This window comes from Condylura cristata, unplaced genomic scaffold, assembly GCF_000260355.1.
Source record: "Condylura cristata isolate star-nosed mole 26May11 unplaced genomic scaffold, ConCri1.0 scaffold00016, whole genome shotgun sequence".
In the NCBI taxonomy this organism is placed as follows: domain Eukaryota; kingdom Metazoa; phylum Chordata; class Mammalia; order Eulipotyphla; family Talpidae; genus Condylura; species Condylura cristata.
This window is the reverse complement of record NW_004567117.1, coordinates 5,217,050-5,238,277: the sequence shown is the minus strand read 5'-3', so window position 1 is coordinate 5,238,277 and position 21,228 is coordinate 5,217,050. Positions and strand designations below refer to the sequence as shown.

General features: G+C 35.7%; 1 protein-coding gene across 5 annotated transcripts in view; it reads left to right on the top strand.

The window, feature by feature from the left end:
• The window catches only part of PTPRM (protein tyrosine phosphatase, receptor type, M), a 558,641-nt gene that overhangs the window by 310,138 nt on the left and 227,275 nt on the right, over positions 1 to 21,228 (top strand). For all 5 annotated transcript variants that reach the window (XM_012725901.1, XM_012725900.1, XM_012725902.1 and 2 more), the window contains one exon: positions 19,949 to 20,081. In XM_012725901.1, the coding sequence (XP_012581355.1) occupies positions 19,949 to 20,081 (133 nt within the window). The remainder of the gene's footprint in view (positions 1 to 19,948; positions 20,082 to 21,228) is intronic.

The following is a 21,228-nucleotide window of genomic DNA, read 5'->3' as shown; positions in this document are numbered from 1 at the left end:
GAAATAAAAAGTACTTAAAAAGTACTAAGTTCTCAGTAAACAATAGTTTCTCTACCTCAGCACATTTTTTTTTAATGATGGGAAGAGTGCAAATTCTTACATTTATTGATTCATGGCGCTTTTATTTCCTGGATACCTACTAGCTGTTGGGCCCTTAGGATAGCTCAGTAAACCAAACTTAAAAAAACTATGATATCTAGAAATGGTTACCCCATGTCTACAGTAACTTCATCCAGGCTCTGAATCTGCTATACTTTTCTCTCTATGTATGTGAAAATACACTAATAGAGTTTTTTCACTATCACCTGCAGTTTGTATGATGACTTAATATGTCATGATTCCCTTTCAAGGCAATACATATCTACCTAAGTCATTGTTTTTAATGGTTGAGTATAGTTTCTATGTAATATTTTATGGCCTACTCACCCCTACCCACGTTAATGAACATTCAGATTTTCACCAGATTTTTGTTTTCCTTAAAGAAACAACAGCCAAATGAAATTGATAGTGTTCTAGATTTAGCAATTCCCAAATATTGCTAAATAAGAGATTAATTTGGATTTTTACATAGACGTTACAGGTGACTTTCTTCTCAAGTTACAGCAGTTTACCCCTTCCACCAAGCATCTGTGTGGGTCTCTTTCCCCACAGTTCCACCTGTTACAACCTGGTGTTTCCAGTTTAATGGTGAAAACAGTATTCCAGTGACTTCCTGAAGAAGGTATTTTTTGCATATGTTTTATTGGCCATTTAAATTTTTTTCTGTATCTGTTCATAGTTTTCTCCTTGCCAGTCACTTTGTTTTTAATTTTGGTTTTTGTGTCTTCTGGCATAAAACTTTCTTAATTACTCTGACATCTTCACTTGCCACTAAGTAGCTGGAAGACTATTTGAAAATTGAAATTTTCATCGCTTCTCCTAAAACCTTAAATAGCTCCCTAGTGCATTTGGGATCAGTGCCATATTGTGACCACAACACCCAGGACAGCCCGACCCTCAACCCTCATCTCCTGTCACTTGCTGCTGCTGCTGCTGCTCTGTTCCTGCTTCTCCAGGACACTGAGGTGGATCTTTCATCAGGCACTTACATTTGCTGCTCACCCTAACTGAAACCTTCCCTCAGTTCTCCTCAACATCCAGGATTCCACATTAATATCAGTTCCTCAGAGAGGCCAACCAAGCCACTGACCCTGAGTGCAGGGTCCGGCCACCCCAGCCACTGTTCAGTCCATTGCTCTATCTCTTTTGGGTGACTTTGTGTCTCCCTCCTAACTGTGGTGAGAGGAACTTTGTCTCATTTGTTCCCAAATTAGTCCTGAAGACACCCAGCAGGTGTTCCAAATTATTTTCAAATGATTAAACACTTGATCTTTCTTGTTACTTTTATCGTAGCTACTTTTACTTTCATTACAATTATAAGTAAATAAGTATCTTTTGAAATTGGATTATTTTGCTTACTTTTGACAAATTTTATGTTACTCAATTGTAAAATACGTCTCAGCTATATAATGGACCTATATATATTTTTTTAATTATTACAAAAGTTTATTTTTACATCGTTTTGCACATTTTTTTTCCATCTCAATTGTAATCCCCGCGGGTTTCCCATCACCAAATCACCCGTGTGCCCCCACCATAGTCCCATGCATTTTCCTCCCTTCCCCCCCCCGTTTTTGATCCCATTCCCCACTCCACCCCCACAAAATGTCTCTGGTATATGGTTGTTCATTATTTTTGTTATTTTCTCGCCTGGTCCATTATACTCCTGCTATGAGTGAAACCATCCGGTATTTTTCTTTCTCTTTCTGGCTTATCTCACTAAGCATGATCTTTTCCAGCTCCATCCAAGTTGCTGCACAAGACATGTGTTTCTCTTTTTTGGTTGCTGAGTAATATTCCATTGTGTATATGTACCACATCTTTTTAATCCAGTCATCTACTTTTGGGCATTTGGGCTGCTTCCATGTTTTTCCAATTGTAAATAAAGCAGCAATAAACATGGGGGGTACAAGTATCTTTTTCAATCAGTGTTTTTGTGTCTTTTGGGTAGATACCTAGGAGTGGGATTGCTAGGTCGTAGGGAAGCTCCATGTTTAGCAGTTTGAGGAACCTCCAAACAGTTTTCCATAGTGGTTGTACTAGTTTGCATTCCCACCAGCAGTGCAGGAGAGTTCCTTTTTCTCCACATCCTCGCCAACGTTTGTTGTTGCTAGTTGTTTGAAGATGGGCATTCTCATTGAGGTGGTATCTCATTGTGGTTTTAATTTGCATCTCCCTTATTATGAGTGATGTTGAACATTTTTTCATATGCCTGTTGGCCATCTGCATTTCCTCTTTGGAGAAGTGTCTTTTTAGCTCTACTGCCCATTTTTTGATGGGGTTGTTTACTTTATTTTTGTTGAGTTTCGTCAGTTCTCCGTATATTTTTGTGATCAGTCCTTATAATTGACCTATATTTTAACACAGTAGACCTTTCTATTGCAAACAAAATGGGCCCATCATTTTCCATCCTATTTTTAAAATCATAATTTAAATCAGCAATGTTCTGTTGCCAGAATTATAGGAAAAGTTTAATATTAATTGAATCATGTTAGAGTGTTATGCCCACTTACACTAACATTATCTTTTCTTATTCCTACTCACCATTCTGTTTACTTATCTGCCTTCACCTGTCAGACCCAGCCAGATCATCCTTGCCTCTTGTTATGAGCAATAAGTTGTGATAGACTAAATGCAGAGAACATCATTTGTCCTTCTGCGCCCACAATGTTCTCTATTTGTGAGATAAAGACGTAGCTGAAATCAAGTCAGAGCCGCGTTGAGTATCTTGGACACTGGATATGGGTAGAAGATAGAAGAATTGTTCACTGAACTTTAGTTCAGTCACTGTCAGGAATAGCAAGTGCAAAGGCCCTGTAGTGGGAAATAGCATGGCTCGTCATTGCTAGAGAGCAGAGAATAAAGGGAGTATGTAATGAGCAATAAGGATGTACAATGCAGTCAGACAGAGACCTCTGCGCTGTTGTAAACTACATTAAGAAAAGCGGGAAGCAATTGAAGTGTTTTCAGATAGTTTCAAGTTTCCTTTGCACTCTCCAGCCACACTAGAAACTTGGGATGAAAGAGAAAATAGACAAAAGCTGCACAACATGGTCCTTTGCCTATAAATTCAGAATGAAATTCTCTGTTTTGGGAATTAATCTTGTTGCTTTATATTCTAATTTTTTTTCTAAATAAAGTGAAGGGGTGAAAATCAAAATGTCACAATGGCCTCTAGCAGTTAATAAACAGCTTTATATATCTAGTAGAGAGGAACATAAAAAAATATAAGACATAGAATATATCTGTCACCCCAGAAAAAAAAAGAGGCCAGCTTGAGTGTCTATTAATAAAAGAGCTAAATCCTAGAAAATTAATAGTCTAACCAGTTCTGGGTCATAGATAATATATAATCACTATGGAAAAGTAGGGAATTTAATGGGCAGGTTAAAACATACCAAATACTCTGAGTACCTCTGAGATGGAATGGCTTCATTCAAATTCTCGTCTGAGATATCACTTTATCAAAGAGCTATTTACTAGAGCATAAATTTGAATTAAAACTGATGGAAAACATAAATATTAATAAAATTCATAATATTATTTGAATGTACGGGCACTAGATAAAATCGTCCCTATTGTTATCTTCAGATATATTTTTACTTTCTCCAGATTTCAGTCATTAAACTTATAACATGTATCATAAGAGAATATTAGTAATGATGTCTATATTGAAATATTAGATATAGTTTCACTACCACTACTATATTTCTATACTTTCTACAACTCATTCAGTATTTGAAAGACATTCAGAGACCAGCTATAAATTTCCAGTGGAATGAATTCAGTTATCAAAGATAAAATTGCCTTCAAGGTATGAACTAATTTCCAGAGCATTTTTAAAAAGATTTATTTATGCATACAAGAGCTGAGGTGCAGGCCAGAGGTATGGGGTGGGATGGGATTGAGAGGATTCGCCAGAGACAAAATGGGGAGCAGAACAGGTAAATCTACTGAAATACACTGCTAGGGCAATAAGTAGGCAAGACAGAGAAGTCTGCTGCGCCATGTGAGTCAGCTCCCTGGCCAAGGATTGAACTTATGCTGCAGTGGCTGCTGATAGCTTCAGACTGCTGAGATTTAACCCCTGCACCATCAGGGAGGCTCACCATTTTTTAAAAGATTTATTTATTTATGCATATAAGCACTAGGGTACAGACCAGAGGTGTGGGGGCTGAGAGGATTCACCAGAAACATTGTGGGGAACAGAACAGGCAGATACACTGAAATACACTGCTCAGAGAAGCAGCAGGCAAGACAGGAGAGGTCTGCTTCACCATGTGGGTAAGCTCCCTGGCTTGGGATCGATCTCATACTGCATGGCTACTGATCGCTAGAGAGTGCTGAGATTTTACCCCTTGTGCCACTAGGGAGGCCCTCTACACCATTTTTTAAAAATAACACCCTTATCACAGAGGCACTCCCAAATGAGATTAGCATCACAAGTGGACTCCAGGCTACTGGAGTGTCACACCGATCACCATGCTCACCCTCCCTTCAGACTTTTAGGACAAGCATACCATTCAGTTCTGATAGGAGTAAAAGTTACAACTTTGCACAGATACCTGAAGTGTGAGATACTATATAATTCTAAGCCATATACGGCATTGTATAAACCATATAAACCAATGTTGCATGAGTTTAAAAATATATATTAAAAATCCTTTACAACTTTCAATCCCTGAAGTACTGAGTTTTGAGGATCTGTGGTCCGCACCACTCAAGCATTTTTGTTGTGTGTACTGCAGAAAGGAAGAATTCACACCTTCATGTTTTACATGAAGGACTTATCTCCTTGGAAAGCTTGATGTGTTATTGGCTCTGTGTTATGAGATGAGGAGAATTCAGGCAGTTCTCCTGCCCACCTGCAAGTAGGCAGGTGCCTCTCTTTTTCTGCTTTTTCTAATAAACCTGTCTTTTAAAATGTGGGGGAGGGAAATGGGAATTCAAAATAATGTAATGTGCATTCACTTTCAAGGAAATTATCTTTATGATCTCTTAAAACTGACAAACAATTCAATCAGTATTCCACTTTAATGAATGTGCCTTTATCTTGAAGTATTTATAATAATGATAACTGGGTAATGAAATTAGTTTATGTATATAAACTAATATATATATATATATATAAATGAATATAGATGTGTATGTGTGTGTACATATACATATCCATTTTTTACTCTAAAACAGTATGTATATGATATCAGAGTCATTTTTAGTGTCGGGAGCTTTGATCTTTCTAGAGAATTTTGGATAAAAATTAAGGGAGGACAATGATTCCTTTAGCATTCATAATTTACCAAAAAATGGCCATACTTTATTTACGCTGATAATCTATTAGAATAGTGGCTAAGTTGGAACTACTATTTCCCATCTATTTAGGCATCTTGTTTTTTGTCCAATGTAGCATCCTATCAGATTGGATGATTAACAATTTATGTACCCCATCTCGAACATGAAAAATTAAACATTGGGGAGGGGCTATTACTGCATATATTTCGACAACATATGCTAATATAAAAGTTAGTTTAAGGGGAATTTAGTTGGAATTTCACCATCTCTTATAAAGATTACTTGAGGATTTTAAAATTTCCTTTTCACCTACAAAGAATGTAAAGTGAGAGGAAATTTTTATTCTTTCTGCAACACCAGCTGAATGCATTTTAATGGGCTGTGGTGTCACTGGTGATTTATTGCCCTTTTTCTTTCCTTTATGTGTTATATTTGTCATTTTGCTATGGCAGTTTCATCTATAACACAGTATAGTTACAAGAAAATGGTGAGAGGATACAGGACTGCCAGGGGAGATTGTGTTCCTTTTCCCTTGTCATTTTAGGGAAGGAAATACTGAGTCAAATGTCATGCATTTGGCATCAGAAACGATGTATTTTTAAAAATGGATATTGTACTGAAATATTGTTTCCTTTTCTTCACATACATTAAGGATTTCTGTGTAAAAGATTTTTAATATATAAGAACAATTTAATTTTTCAAATCCCTTTGATATTGAGAATGGATATCCTCTTTCTATTGGCAGTATGATAATGGAACAGTAAATTAATCTGCCTTTTGTATATTTAAATCAAATAGGAATTTCTGACTTGCAAAGCATAAATTAAAATTTTAAATTTTAGTAAATCTACTTTAATTTCAATATTAATTCTACTGCATTCATTGTCCATGTCCAAAAGCGATGTTGAAAATAACGTTTAAGCTCAGAATAAATGAAAACATTGGCAAAAACATATAAAATACAATGAAAAGGAAAGTATCCACAATAAAACCTAGCTTAAGATTTTTGAATGAAAGATTTTATTGATATTGATGAGATAAACTCTTCTTACTTTGTGTTTAACATATTGTAAAAGTGTACACTTTAATTTTATAGTAAAACTAAATAAATTCATTCTTGATGTTAGTGAACATGAATTTTAACTTAAAATATTTATCAAAAACAGGGTTCTCTCTATTCGATTAGGTTTCTCTTTACCAATCACATAAAACTGTTCATTAACTACCTTTGATAGTAGTTATCTAGTGACATTTGATTTTCATCCCTTCACTTGCTTTAGAAAAAAAAAAGTTACTGCAATTTAGAGTTAAAGGCAGCAAGATTAATTCCAAAAACTGAATTTACTCAGAATTTATAGGCAAAGCACTGTGTTGTGCAGCTGTTTGATTAACTTTGATTGACTTTGAACTACTCTCCCTTGTAAATAAGTAGTTATAAAATACTTAGTATTTGTAAGAGGTTTTTTTTTCTTCACTTTTTGAGTTTTTGTGGGTACAATCCAATTTATTTTATCAGAATGAAAAGGAAGTCAGAATTCCCTTTACAATCTTAGCATAGCAGGATGGAGAAGAGTCAGAAGATCAACAACATGCCAAGGATAGATCTAGAATAAACAAAACTCCTTTTGGAAGAAAGAATTATTATTTTAAATACTTTTCTGGCTCTGTGAATGAACCAAGGGCCAGTCAGGCCTGGCAAGCTCTCAACACAGAAGTGCTTTATGACATTCGCCTTTTGACAGCCCCGACGGTCAAAACTGGCTCCACGGGGCAGAAGGAGACAGACTCTTTAAATTGTATTATGTTAAAACCACACACACATATACACACAACTTTAAGAATTGTCATTGTCATTTTTAATGTGAGAAGATCCTAGGTTTTCTTTTTAAATGCCTGACTTATTCTCAAGCTCTAGCTCTTCTCCCTTACCTACCAGGTATTTTTAATAAAGTAATCTTACTTTCTCTGAAAGGTGGTCTATTGGGAAAAGGTCACTGTCCTTCATGGAACTTGTCCACCTACTTTCCTATCTTAAGTGCTTGTCAAAGTAGAATTCAGGCTTGGCTTCAGAAAGGGACTATATCACTTCCTTGATGACAATCATTGGAAACATTATTCTTATTAATAAGACATATACCAGGGAGTAAAAATGCAACACTTTCATGCTTCATGTAAAAAGATCAAACACCAGACTTCAAAGGGGTGAACCACTTTGGTCCGCCGCAGTTTCCATAGCTCCTGATAAGTGGCTGATCTGCCCTTTCAGACATGGATGGGAAAATGCAAGAGCCATTGCCTGCCTCTGCCCAGCTCTATCTTGTGCATTAATAGAATATTTCCCAGAGGAACTCTGTATCCCAGTGCACATAATATGGAAAACCTTTAACTTTCTAATTTAGAATGTGGTGAGTTCTGGTCCTAGATTCTTGAGCATTTCTCTTAAATTCTAAATCTTCACTCCCATACCTATAAAACATGAATTGTTTCCTCACCTCACCGTGGAAAAATGAATACACTAAGGGATATAAGACCTGCTGTACAGCTGGCTGAGATTGAAGACACAGGAATTGCCAGTTGCTAGTAACTTCTTTTGGGCTTTCTGGTGTTCATCTAATAGAGTATAACTCCATGGATCTTTGGGCTCTCAAGTTACATGGGTAACTAATCCAGGCCACTGCCAGCCCCAAGTTTGATTGTTGCAGCCCTTCAGAGAGGTTCAAACTTGAACATCTGGGGAAATGATTCCTTAACACTAGCTATAGGGGGTGTTATTTACATAAATACCAAGTGGATGCTGGGGTTTACAGGAGTACCCAAGCATGACAGGAACATTATTATTCTGTCATATGTCAAGACCTATAATGAGTCCCCTATAGAAGAGATTTTCCATTTGCCTGTCTCTGGGATATAAACAGCATCAGCATGACCCAGGTTGTTATCTTGCTAGTGGCAAAGATGGTGATGATGATAATGATGAAAAAAGTTATTGCATTTTCAAAACAACTACTTTATTTGAAGCAGTAATAGCCCAAAGCAATGTCTACCCTGTGCTGCGCTTCCCGGTAGCCCAGCACACTGAATGAAAGGCCAGGCTCCCTTTGTTGTGCTGGCCATTTGGGACTCCTTTGTTCTTCTTTGTCCTTACTTTAAATATGGACAACTTTCTTTGTGTTTGTCCTTCAATAACATCAGTTCTCAAGAGATCAAGAATGGGCTTTATGGAACTCCATTACAGATTATTTCATTGGATCACTTTTCAGATACTGGGTGTGAGGTTGGTAAAGTGCAGAGCGTTTGTATGGGAATGAGAAACATCACAAGCTTTCTTCAATATGCTGTTTCATTTAGAAGAGTAAATAACTATCTCTGAGAAACACTATTTGAAAATAAGTCTGGCACCTGCCTCTGAGTTAATAAATGACATCTGCTGTGCACATTTATCAGTATCTCTGATGAATTTCCCCATTTACACTAGTAAATATCTAAGCAATACATCATTGATGTAATGTAATTGATGTTCAGTTTAATATGTATAATTTACTTTTTGGTGTTGCTAATGATATAGTTATTAATTATGGCTTATTATTAATTTTTAACAGTTTTTTTGTTGTTGTTGTTTTATGTTGGAACTCTTGTCAAAACACATATTGACTTTTTTCCTGGGATTTTAGCTAGATGCTATCCTTACAGAAGTTTAATTTTGTCTTCTTTTATTTAAGGTTACATGTATCTTTGTTGTGAACATGATAAAAAATTATCTATGTGTTATCAATTTGATTGGTTACCTTTATGTCTTTAAATCATTTCTGGACATATTGGTGTATATGTATAAAAGCACACAGACATATACTAGGTATAAACACATCAGAGTGTGTTTTATACATACATATATATATATATATATATATATATATATATATATATATGTTTTAGGGGCTTAACAAAGGGAATTTTCATGTCTACCTGATTTTTTAATGTAAATAGAAAGGATGTTAGGAATTGTTTCTAAAGCAGGTTCATAGGAACAATAGAACCATTTCATTAAATTAAATTAAATTATTCTTAGTAGAATCATTTTAGTATTATTAGAATGTTCTCCTTTTTTTTTTTTTGCTTTCTATAAAGCTCCAGATCATTGCAATTGCCCTCCAGCAGAAATTTTGGCTCCTTTAAAGACTTCTAAAACAATTCCACATATGATCGTGCAAAATGGTCTATAGCTACTTAATCACTACAAGTATTGAGTTCATAACACTTTATTCTTGACAGATACTCATTTCCTGTCTATCTGATATGTACCCGGTTAACTTTCTCATCATTGATAGATATATGTTCACTTATTTGCTGCTAGAAATTTAATATTTTGCCACTAATACCTATTTCTACGCTTTTTCTTTCTATATATCTCATTTTATCGTTGACGAAAGCTTGGTCAGTAAATAGGCTTATCTGCCACCAGCATGCTGAGAACAGTTCCTCCCTGTGTGTCTTAGCTGTCCGTAGGCATATTCATGGAGTTATTGTTCAGACATTGCCCCTCTTTTTCAGCACGGTACCTTGATGCCTTATGTAAGGTCATTTAAAAGAGCTACAGATGCGTCACTTTTTTAGAAATTCCCTTGCTAAACACTTAAACTCAGTGGCAAAAGATCCCAAAATAGGACAGATTGTCTTACTTTCCATTTCCACATTTTCCGCCTTCTTCTTCTTCTTTTTTTTTTTTAATGTCAATTAGCCTATGTCTGAGGAATATATTATAGATATAAAGAAAATGGGTGGGTTGTAAGAAATATAAATGAGAGGGAAATTATTGTAAATGAGAGGGAAAGGAAAATTAAAAGCACTTTGTGGGAGATCTTTGATTCAGCAAACATGTTCTTCATATGCTGAGGATATATAATAAAACATCAAGCCATGTGAGAGCTAAAAATAAAACTAGTTTTGTCCCATTTACATTAGTATTTGATGTATGGGATTTACCAAAATAACTGAAGCTCAATAACACTAAGCTTTCTGTAAGAAGGGTGAAGCAAGAGGCTATAGGATTTCAGTAGGAAAAACAATAACTTTCTACAAGTCCGTGTGATATTTGAGCTTTCCAAACTGGTAGGATTTGAACATCTAAAAAGTGAGTTGGAAGCTTCCATGGAGAAGTAGGAGCAAGGACCCTTAGAAGGGAAAATATTGGCTGAGTGGAAAAATGAACATTTATTTCTATTTCCGGGAGATATTGGTGCATACAAGAAAATAGAGAGGAGAGGCCTAAGACAGGAAAGGCCTTGACTACCTTTTGAAATCAATGTCATGAAGCGCATTTTTGTTTTGTTCTTAAGTGGAAGATTTGTCTGATTAATACTCCTCATTAAGAAGTTTGGCATGGCTGTGTCTACAGTGTAGAAGAGACTAGATGGGATTTCTTCTTGGAAGTTAAGTACAAAAGTCTAGAACAGAAATAATCCAGATCATGGCCATGGAAATGGAGAAGAAATGAAGAAAGTTTACATCGTTGACTTTAATTAGAAGTTGAACAGGAAAGTGGGAACTGACTTGTCTAATGTTGCCTAACTCTTCTTCAACCTAAGGATAAAATGACTCAACCTCTGTTGGAATGCATTAATCTTACATACTGACAGTCAAAATATGTTTACTCATAACCAGAATTTATTTATTCCTCTGATTTTCATTTAGTAGATACTACAGTCTATGCACTAAGGATACAGAGAGGACAAGATGCTGCTTTCCTAAGTAAAAACTTGAATTTTTTGCTTCTGTTTAACCTTACATCTTCAAAAATAGTTCACCTACCTATACAGATCACACATGGCCATTGTTTCTTTTATATGCCTGCTACATGTTTTAGACCTTCATTCAGGAAAGACTTAACAAGTAAACCCTCTGTCTAGAAGTAGTAACATGTGGGCAGTAATTAGTACTACTTAAAATATCCGAGGACAACATCATTAGAGAACCTGCTTTTCTTCGCCTTTTTTCCTTTTTTCATAATCCTTTTCTACCCTGTTAATCATCAGTCTTCCTTTTTTTTTGATTCCTTCACATCTCTACCTTGACTCCATAGTATACTCGGGAGGTCTCCTGCATGTCACTCTCCTTGTACATTTCAGAATCAGTGATTTTATTACCAAAATTTCCTTTCGGCACTGAGACCCAAGGAGTCCTTTGTCCTCATACATTTATCTTTTTTTTTTTTTCAGGATTTTGATTTTCTCTTTAGAATGTTCTACACTTTTGTTTTCATTTTTTTGTTAGCCTCTCCTTTTTTAAACTTATGAAGATTATCTTCCACTTGAATCTTATTTCCTAAGCATTAGCAACAATAATCTGAGATTTCTGTATATTGAGGAAGGTCTTGATGCAATGATACAAAGGCAACTTCATGGTGAGATACTCAGGGATTTAGGGAGTAGCTCTCTAACTCTTCTCACTGACTTATGACAGGTTACTCTCCTGGTAAAGACTTTTATCTGTCACCAACACCCTGACAAAGTACTCAAAGTGTTTAGGCAAGCTGACTGGCATTCTCAGTCAAAATTTAACTGACTACTGAGTGGTTCTGCTGCCTCAGTTTCTTCATTTGTAAAATGTTATTAACTACATATTATGGTATACTATTTAATAAAAGTTATGTAAGATACCTGGTACTTAATGTAGGTCTTCACAAAGATTAGTCTTCTTTTCTATCTAATTTAGTAGCCTCTAGGCAGCTGATCAATATAACTTAAATTCCTTTACAATTAAGAATATCTTCCAATCTCTTATTGTACAGCTAATTATAAAACTTGGATTCAATTCTGCTGGGATCACCTCTTACTTGTATCACAGGACATTTTAAGAATGCAATGAAGGAAATTTGTGAACTGATGAAGGGTTGTTAACATACCAGGGAGTCTTTTAAAAATCATTCTGTGAAATGTTTTTCCCATTTTTACCATAATATGCATAAAACTTTCTCACAGATATTAAGGGACAGTGATTCTTGAGTTGGATTTTTCTGCATGTTCTGTGTTATATGTAGATTCTTGAGTTTCACCTTGGACTTTTTATCCAAAATCCACGCTGAACACAGCCATGTGCATGTTTCAAAAGCTTTCCAAATTAATCTTTCCAGACTATCTCTAGAGAACCTCTGTTCTAGAATACACTGAGTTAAGAGTTGTCATGACACTCTTGAAGATTCCAGAGATCCTCAACATATAAGTGCCACCTTTTGTGTATGTGTCATGGTCATCTGAAAGACACATTATAATTCTGCATGAAATTACTAGGCCCTGTACAATTTTTGAATTCAGAAATACTGAATCTTCTACAGAGTACATAGAATTTACTATGGGGTAATTATTATTTGATAAGCTAATGAATGACCAACTTTAGGCAACAGAAAATCCTATGAGATTTTGCAAAAATGCTAATACTTTATGCAGAAAACTGATGATACTTTCTCCTATAGGAATGATTTTTTTAAGAGCTAATCATAAGCCAGACCTGACCCAAACCACAAAGTCCAGAAGAAAATGTAAGGAACAGTAGGTCTTTATTTTAATTCTTTCAAAGCTTAGTTCCAGACAAAGTGCTGGAAATGTCCACTCTTACCTGGCTTAGCCTCTAATACTTCTACTCACTCATTTTATTAGTTATTCCCTTATTAAAAGCCCAACACAGTTGATACCTAGTTATTCACATGTTATTTCCTCCTTTTCTGACATAACCATGATTTCAGAATGCAAGTGGGAAAAATAAAATTATTTCACCAGAATATTAACAGCTTTAATAATTCTCTTAGAATTTTAGTGTCCTATTAAGTGATAAGGCTTTGATAACTCATCTTACACACAGGGTATTGGCCACATCAATAAATGAGAGCAGTAACTATCATGAAATAAGAATAAAAATTCTAATTTTTTTAGAGACAGTCTGTCAAAAATGTAGTATGAATATTTGTGAAAAAATATGTTTTTGATTATTTTAAGTTGTTTATGCTCTGCAGCCCTACATCCATCCTTCCTGATAAATACTGTCAGCCCATATTTATCCCTGGAGCTTATGTGTACTTCCTGAAGACAACAGAAGGCTGGATTCTATTTCCTAGTCCAACTTGATGTTCTGTCTTTTTATTGGTTAGTTCAGTCCATTTACATTTATAGTGATAATTGATATATGAAAGGTTGCTACTACCAACTTATCCTTAGTTTTGTGATTCTATTTAGTAGTTAGTTTAAATACTAAGGTTTCTTTCATTATTTCTTGGAGGTGTCAGGGAACAAGGATAGAGGAGTGGTGCTTGGTGGTTATAAACTCCCTAATGTCTTTTGTCTGAAAAAGTCTTTATTTCTCACTTATAGCTGAGGGATAGCTTTGCAGAACAAAGTATTCCTATTTAGCAGATTTTATACTGAAGTTTTTCTTCATGTCACTCCATTCTTTTCTTGCCCATATTGTTTCTTCAGAGAAATCTGTTATTACTCTAATTGAGGTTTCTTTGTAGGTTATCTGTTTCTTTCTCTTTCATCAACGTAGTTGATTTTCTTCGCCTTGGACTCTTGGAAGTGTTAGTACTATATGTCTTGATGCAGATCTCTTCTTTTATTCTGATTTGGTGTTTTTTTGGCTTTCTGTATTTGTATGTTCATTTCCCTCTTCACGTTTGGGAAATTTTCTTCCATTATGTATTTAAATATTTTTTCAGTTATTACTTCTCCTTCTCAGAGACCTATGATTTTTATATTTCCTTTCCTGGTGGTATCAGGTAATTTTCAAAGTGTTTCCTCATTTTTTCCCTTTGTATCTCTCTTTCCTTTTCAATTTTGCCTTTTTACCCCATTTATATATTTGAATTCACTGATTTGTTCTTCCATTTGGTTATCTACTACTTCTTTAGCTCTTTTGAAAGTTTTTCATTTCTTCTATTGATTTTTTATTTTCATCTCTGCTATTTTCTTCTTTAGAGTTTCAATTTCAATCTTCTAAACATGGACTGTGCTTCTCACAGCAATCATTTCCTTTTGTGGATATCTCTAAACAGCTTTTCTTATTTTTTTATATAGTTTCAATTCTTTAATTTTTAAATTATATCAGTTTTTAATTCTGTATTTGATGGGAAGAAAAGTTCTTCCATGTCTTCATGACTTGGTTCTGGAGGTTTGTTTTCTCTTAGTTGTGTATTGTTTCCCTGGGGATTTTCTTAGCCATTTGTATTTCTCTTTTCCCCATAGTTTGCTTTCAGTTTGTTCCTCTTTGCTTGAGGATTTTGTTGTGTGAAGCTTCCCCTCTCCCAATGTTCTGGGCACTTACATGCTGGTATGTGCCACAGTTGGGGCCTTATGATGTTTGGATGTTGCTGGGAATTTGACATCTTAATCTGGCGGTCTGGTATCACCCAAGTCTGGTTGGGGGTGGGAAGTGCAGGGTACAGACCTTGCAACGTACCCTGAGATGGCAGGCTGTTCAGGGGCCAGAGATTTGTTCTCAATATCTGGTAATGTCCTGGTCAATGGGAGGATGGAATGGAAAATTTCCATTTTATTTTCCTCTTTTTTTTCTTCTTTCCTTCTCTACTTACTCATTTTCATGTTTCAGTAGTTCCCATGTTTGCATTCTCCAACCTGTTCCCTGTAAGTCTCCATCATAGTAAAAGTGGTATTTGGTGTTTAGATTGTCATTGAAACATTTTGCATGTTGTGAGAATGGAGGATCTCATTCCTAGTGCTTCTCATTGCCTTCTGAATACCTGCCCTTTCTCTGCTGCAGTAAGCTGCCCAGAGATTCTCCTAAAGAACTGTTATTCTCTGCAGCTTCTCATTTATTATTTTTACTATAGGCTGTTCTACCTAGTAAGCAATATCCATTATACCTTAAAGCCTGTTTCCCTTCCCTTCTCCATTACTCTTGGAACCTGGAACTAGACTCCAGCCAAGTTCAATATGGTCAGAAATCTGTTGGGTGGACTATTATAATAGCTGCATAATTGATATCCCTGTTTTCACCATTGACCCACCACACACACACAGAGTATGTTCTAAACATCTCTGTCACTGATCCTACTGAAACATAGTACAGATCCTCTCTCTTCTGTACTCAGATTCCTCCCATAACTCCCACCTCATGCTGGGAAAAACAAAATCCTTCAGTGATGATGGAGATGTCCCCAACTCAACAGTGTCCCCCCATTTTGCCTAGCTTATCCCACTCTTACCACTCTTTAGTATTTCAAAGCCTCATCTTGCACTTTTTAGTGGTTTTTGATTTTTTACTCTTTCCTCTTTCTCTGCTTAAATGTTCTATTCTCAGAATTTTTAATCTCCATCTCAGTAGTGACCACCCCCACCTTCACACTCCACACTGACCAGGAGTGGTGTTTCTCTGCAGTGCAGAGCACCCACTACATCCTACATACAGAGTTGTTTACATTTTCTTGTGGGGTCTGTCTTTCCCCCACAAAAATACAAATTCCATGAGGACAGAGGCCTTCATTTTAACTATTTACTCAGTATATATTCCTGAGGTAGTGCTTGTACTTATTGGGAATTCCATAACTGCCTGGTGAGTATGGATGAAACTAGTGAAATAAGTCAGAAGGAAAAAGAAAAATATCAAATGGTTTCACTTATAGGAGGAATATAAGAGAACCAAATAGGACATGGGGTGGGGAGGAAATACATTGTTATGACAATATGAAACAGAACAAAACAAAATAAAACAAACAGACAATTATAAACCCGAGATATCCTATAGGGGAGGAGGGAGGAAGGAATGCGGGGGACTGTGGTAATGATATGGATGAATTGGGGGAGGGGAGAAGTAAACATTGTTTTAAAATAATAATGTAAATAGATATATAAATTGATAATTTTTTTTTAAAACATGGTGAATTAATACCTATATGTCTCCTACATTTTAGGAGTAAGTCTAGCACTGGTCACTATGCCACAGAGTTTCTGTGCAGCCGAGCATCCCCTTGGTGCTTCGTAATCTTTCTTCTCCCTTCTCATTAAAACAGCTTTACTTTTTCTCAAGCCAAGATAGTCCTGCTGCTATGGACACCAGGGTCAGTAACTAGGCGTAGGCAATGGCCTTCAAGGCTTGTATCTCTGGATCTTTCAGGAAAATTTGTGCAGCCATTTCAATAGCCAAAATCAGCCTAAACCTCAGTGGCTAAGTATATTATGTTCTCAACCTGCCTTACTGTTGTTATTTAACATCAACACTGAGCCAGGACTGACTTTTTCTGCCAGGTTGGAAGTCAGCCAAACTCTGCACTGAATAATCATTCTCTTTCTCCTGAGGTTTTTCATATTAGGCATTATATCTGAAAACTTAAATCATACAGGTTCAATAGAATACTTTTCATTTAATCATTTTTATTTATTTTTTTTTTGTTTCCTTGGTCATTAAAAAAAAGAAGTAGCACCATTGCTAGAAGTCAGTAGAATAGGCATCTGTGAAGATTACCTTCCATCATTTTACAGCCTCTCTTCCTCAGTAGCTCTGTAATATTTAGTTGATTCATCATTTTAATGAATATGTTCAAGCTTAGATAATGTTCAATGTTCAATGCATACATTTGAATTTATTCTCTTTAAAAGAAGCAAAATGTGCAGGAAATGTTGAATACAATGTACAGAAGAGGGAAGAAAAAGTACCTTTCCACACAGGAGTAGAATTTATACCAAGAAAAAAAAAAAGATAAAAGTTCTACCATTGCAAACCTGGCAAGAAAATAACAAGACAGAGGAAATATTGTGAAAACAATACTTTTGCCAAGAATTTGTAAATTATACTTTTAATTCATAGATTTGAATGAGGGGAAAAAACAGTCAGTTACAACTACATTTTGTCATAAATTACTCTTTATCCAAGGCAGAGTGACAGCTTATAACTAATGTTTCCAAAGAAATGTAAGTGTAGAGAAGTGCATCATATGGGAGAGAACATCCCTATTTCAGGAAGAGATGGAGGGGAAGAGCATGCAGAGAAATGTAGAAATAGAATACCCAGAGTGAAATAATAAGATTACCTCAGTATCATCATTTATTTTGTTCCAACTTGTGTGTCTGCTGATATAGTCCTAAATGTAGTCAGTCCCTCACTTAGACCACGTTGGCGATGTCTGTTCATTTCCCTATTGCAGGCAAACGAAGGGTCTCTCACAAACAGTGTGAGGCAGCCCTCTTGCCTTTTTTGACTTGCTGTACCATTTTGAATGTTTGCTACCATAATCACATTGCAACTGTGTCCTGCAGAGATATAACATTTCATTTTCTTGACCTGCAATGTGAAATGAGTTAAAAGTAAATGCTGAAGAATGATAATACTGAGCTTATGCTGCCTGCATGAAGATGTGTTTGCTGCTTCCTAAAGGGAATGAAAAACTGCAGGGGTTCACTCTCTGTGACCTAACTCGATGTAGGATATTCACCAGTTCTCATGAAACTTAGGTAAACTGCTAAAGTAAAAAATAACTAGTTGTTAGTTAACAAAGAAACATGTGAAATTAACAAGACAAACTCTTCATTTGCAATGTACCTGCTATTTCCAGGTGATTTTTATCTTTATTTAAAAAAAAGCATAAACTAAATGGTATTCTAAGCATTTTCTTTTCCAGGTGTTATATTTTCTGGAATAATTTAATTATGAACTAACTAATATAGTGGATCATTTACTTGGAAAACACATTTGGAGGACTTGGAATCTCCAGCTAGTGAGATAAATAGAATAGTTCCCAATGTGCCAACATTAGGAAGAATAAAACAATTCGATTTTGTTTCTTAAAGCTAAGCTTTTAAAATTTGATAAAATAAGTAAAAATTGAAACATATTTGGCCTGTTTTTCATTTTGGTGAATTTTAAATATTTGTTTATTTTTACATGCATTTTTGTTTGTTTTTTTGTTTGTTTGTTTAACCTTTTATATATCTTTCTGTAATATGTACATCATATCTTTAATTCTTAGCAGTTTATTTCTTGTAACATATCCTCCAAATCTAACACCTGATTATGTATTCCAGTGGTATACAAAAGAAGTGATTATAATAAAATAATTGTAAACATTGATATTTTCATGGTTTATCTGGACAAGTAGTGTGAAGGATATCCATTCAGGTAACATAGCAGGATATCCTCCTGAATTTGTCAGAGATAAGAATAATAGATTATCCAGAAGGGCCTGTGTTTAGTAAGTTGTGATTTTTATATCCGGACTGCTCTCATCACTACTTGGATTTAAAAATGCATGAGCCTGAAAACTGAGCAAATGCAGCCCTTTCTGGTCTTCTCCTTGTGTTTCTCCCCTGATCTTGAATTCATTTCTTCAGACTGGTAGCCACACCTGTATTCAGGATATAGTCACAGATCAAATCGCAACATGAATACCTTTTGAGAGAAGCATAATTTAGATGTTCCCAATAGAAGCAGACAGTGACGCATCTTAGATTAAACCCAAACTAGAATGTGTGAAACACAATCCTGGTCAAGTTTTTCAAGAATCAGATGAAAGCATGAATGGAAAACCCTAAGAAAGGATTACAGGGGCTGCCACCAACATTCTGTTTGAATTACAGTCTTACAACTAAAACAAAAGAAGTATAAGCTGAAATATTTGAACATAAATTTCCGCTCTCAGAAAGACCTGTCCACCTGGTGGGAGTGTGACCATGGCTTCAATGTGAGCACTTCCTCATCTGCTGGAATCAGGTGGAAGTTCTTACAAAAATTAGTTCTGTCCTGTGAATTGAACACCTGACTCCTAATATTTTTCACCCTGAATTCATTTACTATAGGAAATGGATATTTCATCAGATATGGATTTGATGTGCCATCAAATGTCATAAATAGTGTTTTGGAAATGGGAAAGCAGGAGAGCAAAAGACAGTAGCCACTGAAAGGGTCTGGTTATCTCATCTAAACAGATATTAAGTGTGGGTGCCAGAAGTGGGATCATCAGATGCTTCCCACTTTGTGAATAAATTACTTAGAAGGAGTCTTCTTGCTACCAGATGTGACCTAGATTTAGATTTCCAAAGGCAGAGGAAAAAGTCTCTATTGTGTTTAAAAAAAAAAAAAAACAATTGCTGGTAAAATGCATGGTAAATTAGCTTATCACACTTTCCCAGGTGTTTGGGCTAGTATGTTATGGAATTACCGCTTCATTTATGAAAAATAATTGAGGAAAGTGTTCCAGCAAATCAAATTTGGATAAAGGCTTAGGATAGCTATTGTGTTGTTAGCAAGTTTTTAAATGGCAAAAGAGCAGGGAGCGAATAGAGATAATAAAAATATCAAAACTGTGTTTGAGAAGAGTCTCATAAGAGGGTCAGGCGTGGGTGTGCTATCCAACTTATGTTATGGTTTGGTAAAATATTGAAGAACAATGTGAACAATTATACCCTTTTCAATGCATATGAAAGCTGATAAAAATCAAAGCTTTCTGGCTATTGGCTCTGCTAAGTCTCATTACACTGTTTAAATGCAGCAAATTTTAGTGAAATGTAACATCTTTATTCTCCCTAACCCACCTCTCTCCTTTTTCTTTTCCTTTCATCTTCAGGAGCTGCCACTCCAAAACCAGTCCCAGAACCTGAGAAACAAACAGACCACACAGTTAAAATTGCTGGAGTTATTGCTGGCATCCTGCTCTTTGTTATCATATTTCTTGGAGTTGTGCTGGTAATGAAGAAAAGGTGAGTTTCTAGCCATTGGCAAAGATATGACTAAATCCCATTGTTTGCCAAGTTGCTTCAAGTGTGTGAAAATACTTATTTATTGAATTTGATGACTAAAACACATCTGTGACTGTGATTGTTGACATTTTTCATCATATAGCATTCAGGGTTATGGGACAAATTTAGAGTAAGTGGCTATAATTTTGCATGAATATGCAAAACATCATGTCAGACAAACATAAGAAACATGTGCATCCCAAAAATTAGTACATAAAACTCTGCAAAATCTTTAAAGTCACGTATTCACCAGGAAATTGTTAGTACTTATTAGCAGAATAGTAACATCTTTGATTCTAATTGAAGATCCAGGAGAGCAGACTTTTGCTTTTTACTATAATGAAGATAATGACAGTAGGTATTGAGTCCACATTATATGTATGCATCATGCACAGAGTTAATCATCCCAACACCCAGTGAGAGAGAGACTCTCAAAGAACTGCCTTAAAGAAACACAGGCCATGGGCAGGGGATAAAGACAGTGCTAGAGCACCTCGCATGTTATAAACTCCCCAGTCTTGCCAAAAGGTGGTTTAAAGGAGGAGGAAAACTCAGATAGAGCTGTAATATGCATTCCTCACTTCTGATATTTGAAACATATCTTTGTCTTATGACGTGTGGAAATGAATAGGTCTCGTTTAATAATATAATGTTCAATTTATATAAAAGCTCTCAGCCTAAAATAGATGCTAAGAAGTCAGCAGGATGCATCTGCTGACTTCTCTCTTTTCTAGTTGTCAAACAAGTATATAGTGGGAGTAAGTAGCAAGCTCTAGGCATGAGGGTGGAGAGATGGGCAAAATCATGTCTTAACAGTCTTGTCTGGTCATTTAGGGAGACTGGATGTAGAGCTGAAATCTTCTTATGGCCTGTAATCAGATAGACACATGATGCCATTTTTATCTTAGAAAGATCAACCTTTTGTTAGGGTTGAGTGCAGTAAAGAGGGAAAAGAACTTGAGTCAGAACAAGCAATTAAATAGAGAGTAAGCAACTTTCGAAATGACTGGGAGGTGATAGCTATTTGAAGGCTGACATGAGGGAGGAAGAACAACACAGAAAAAGACCTAGTTCCAGGCCTGGCCTGCTAGTGGAGATAGTATATTCA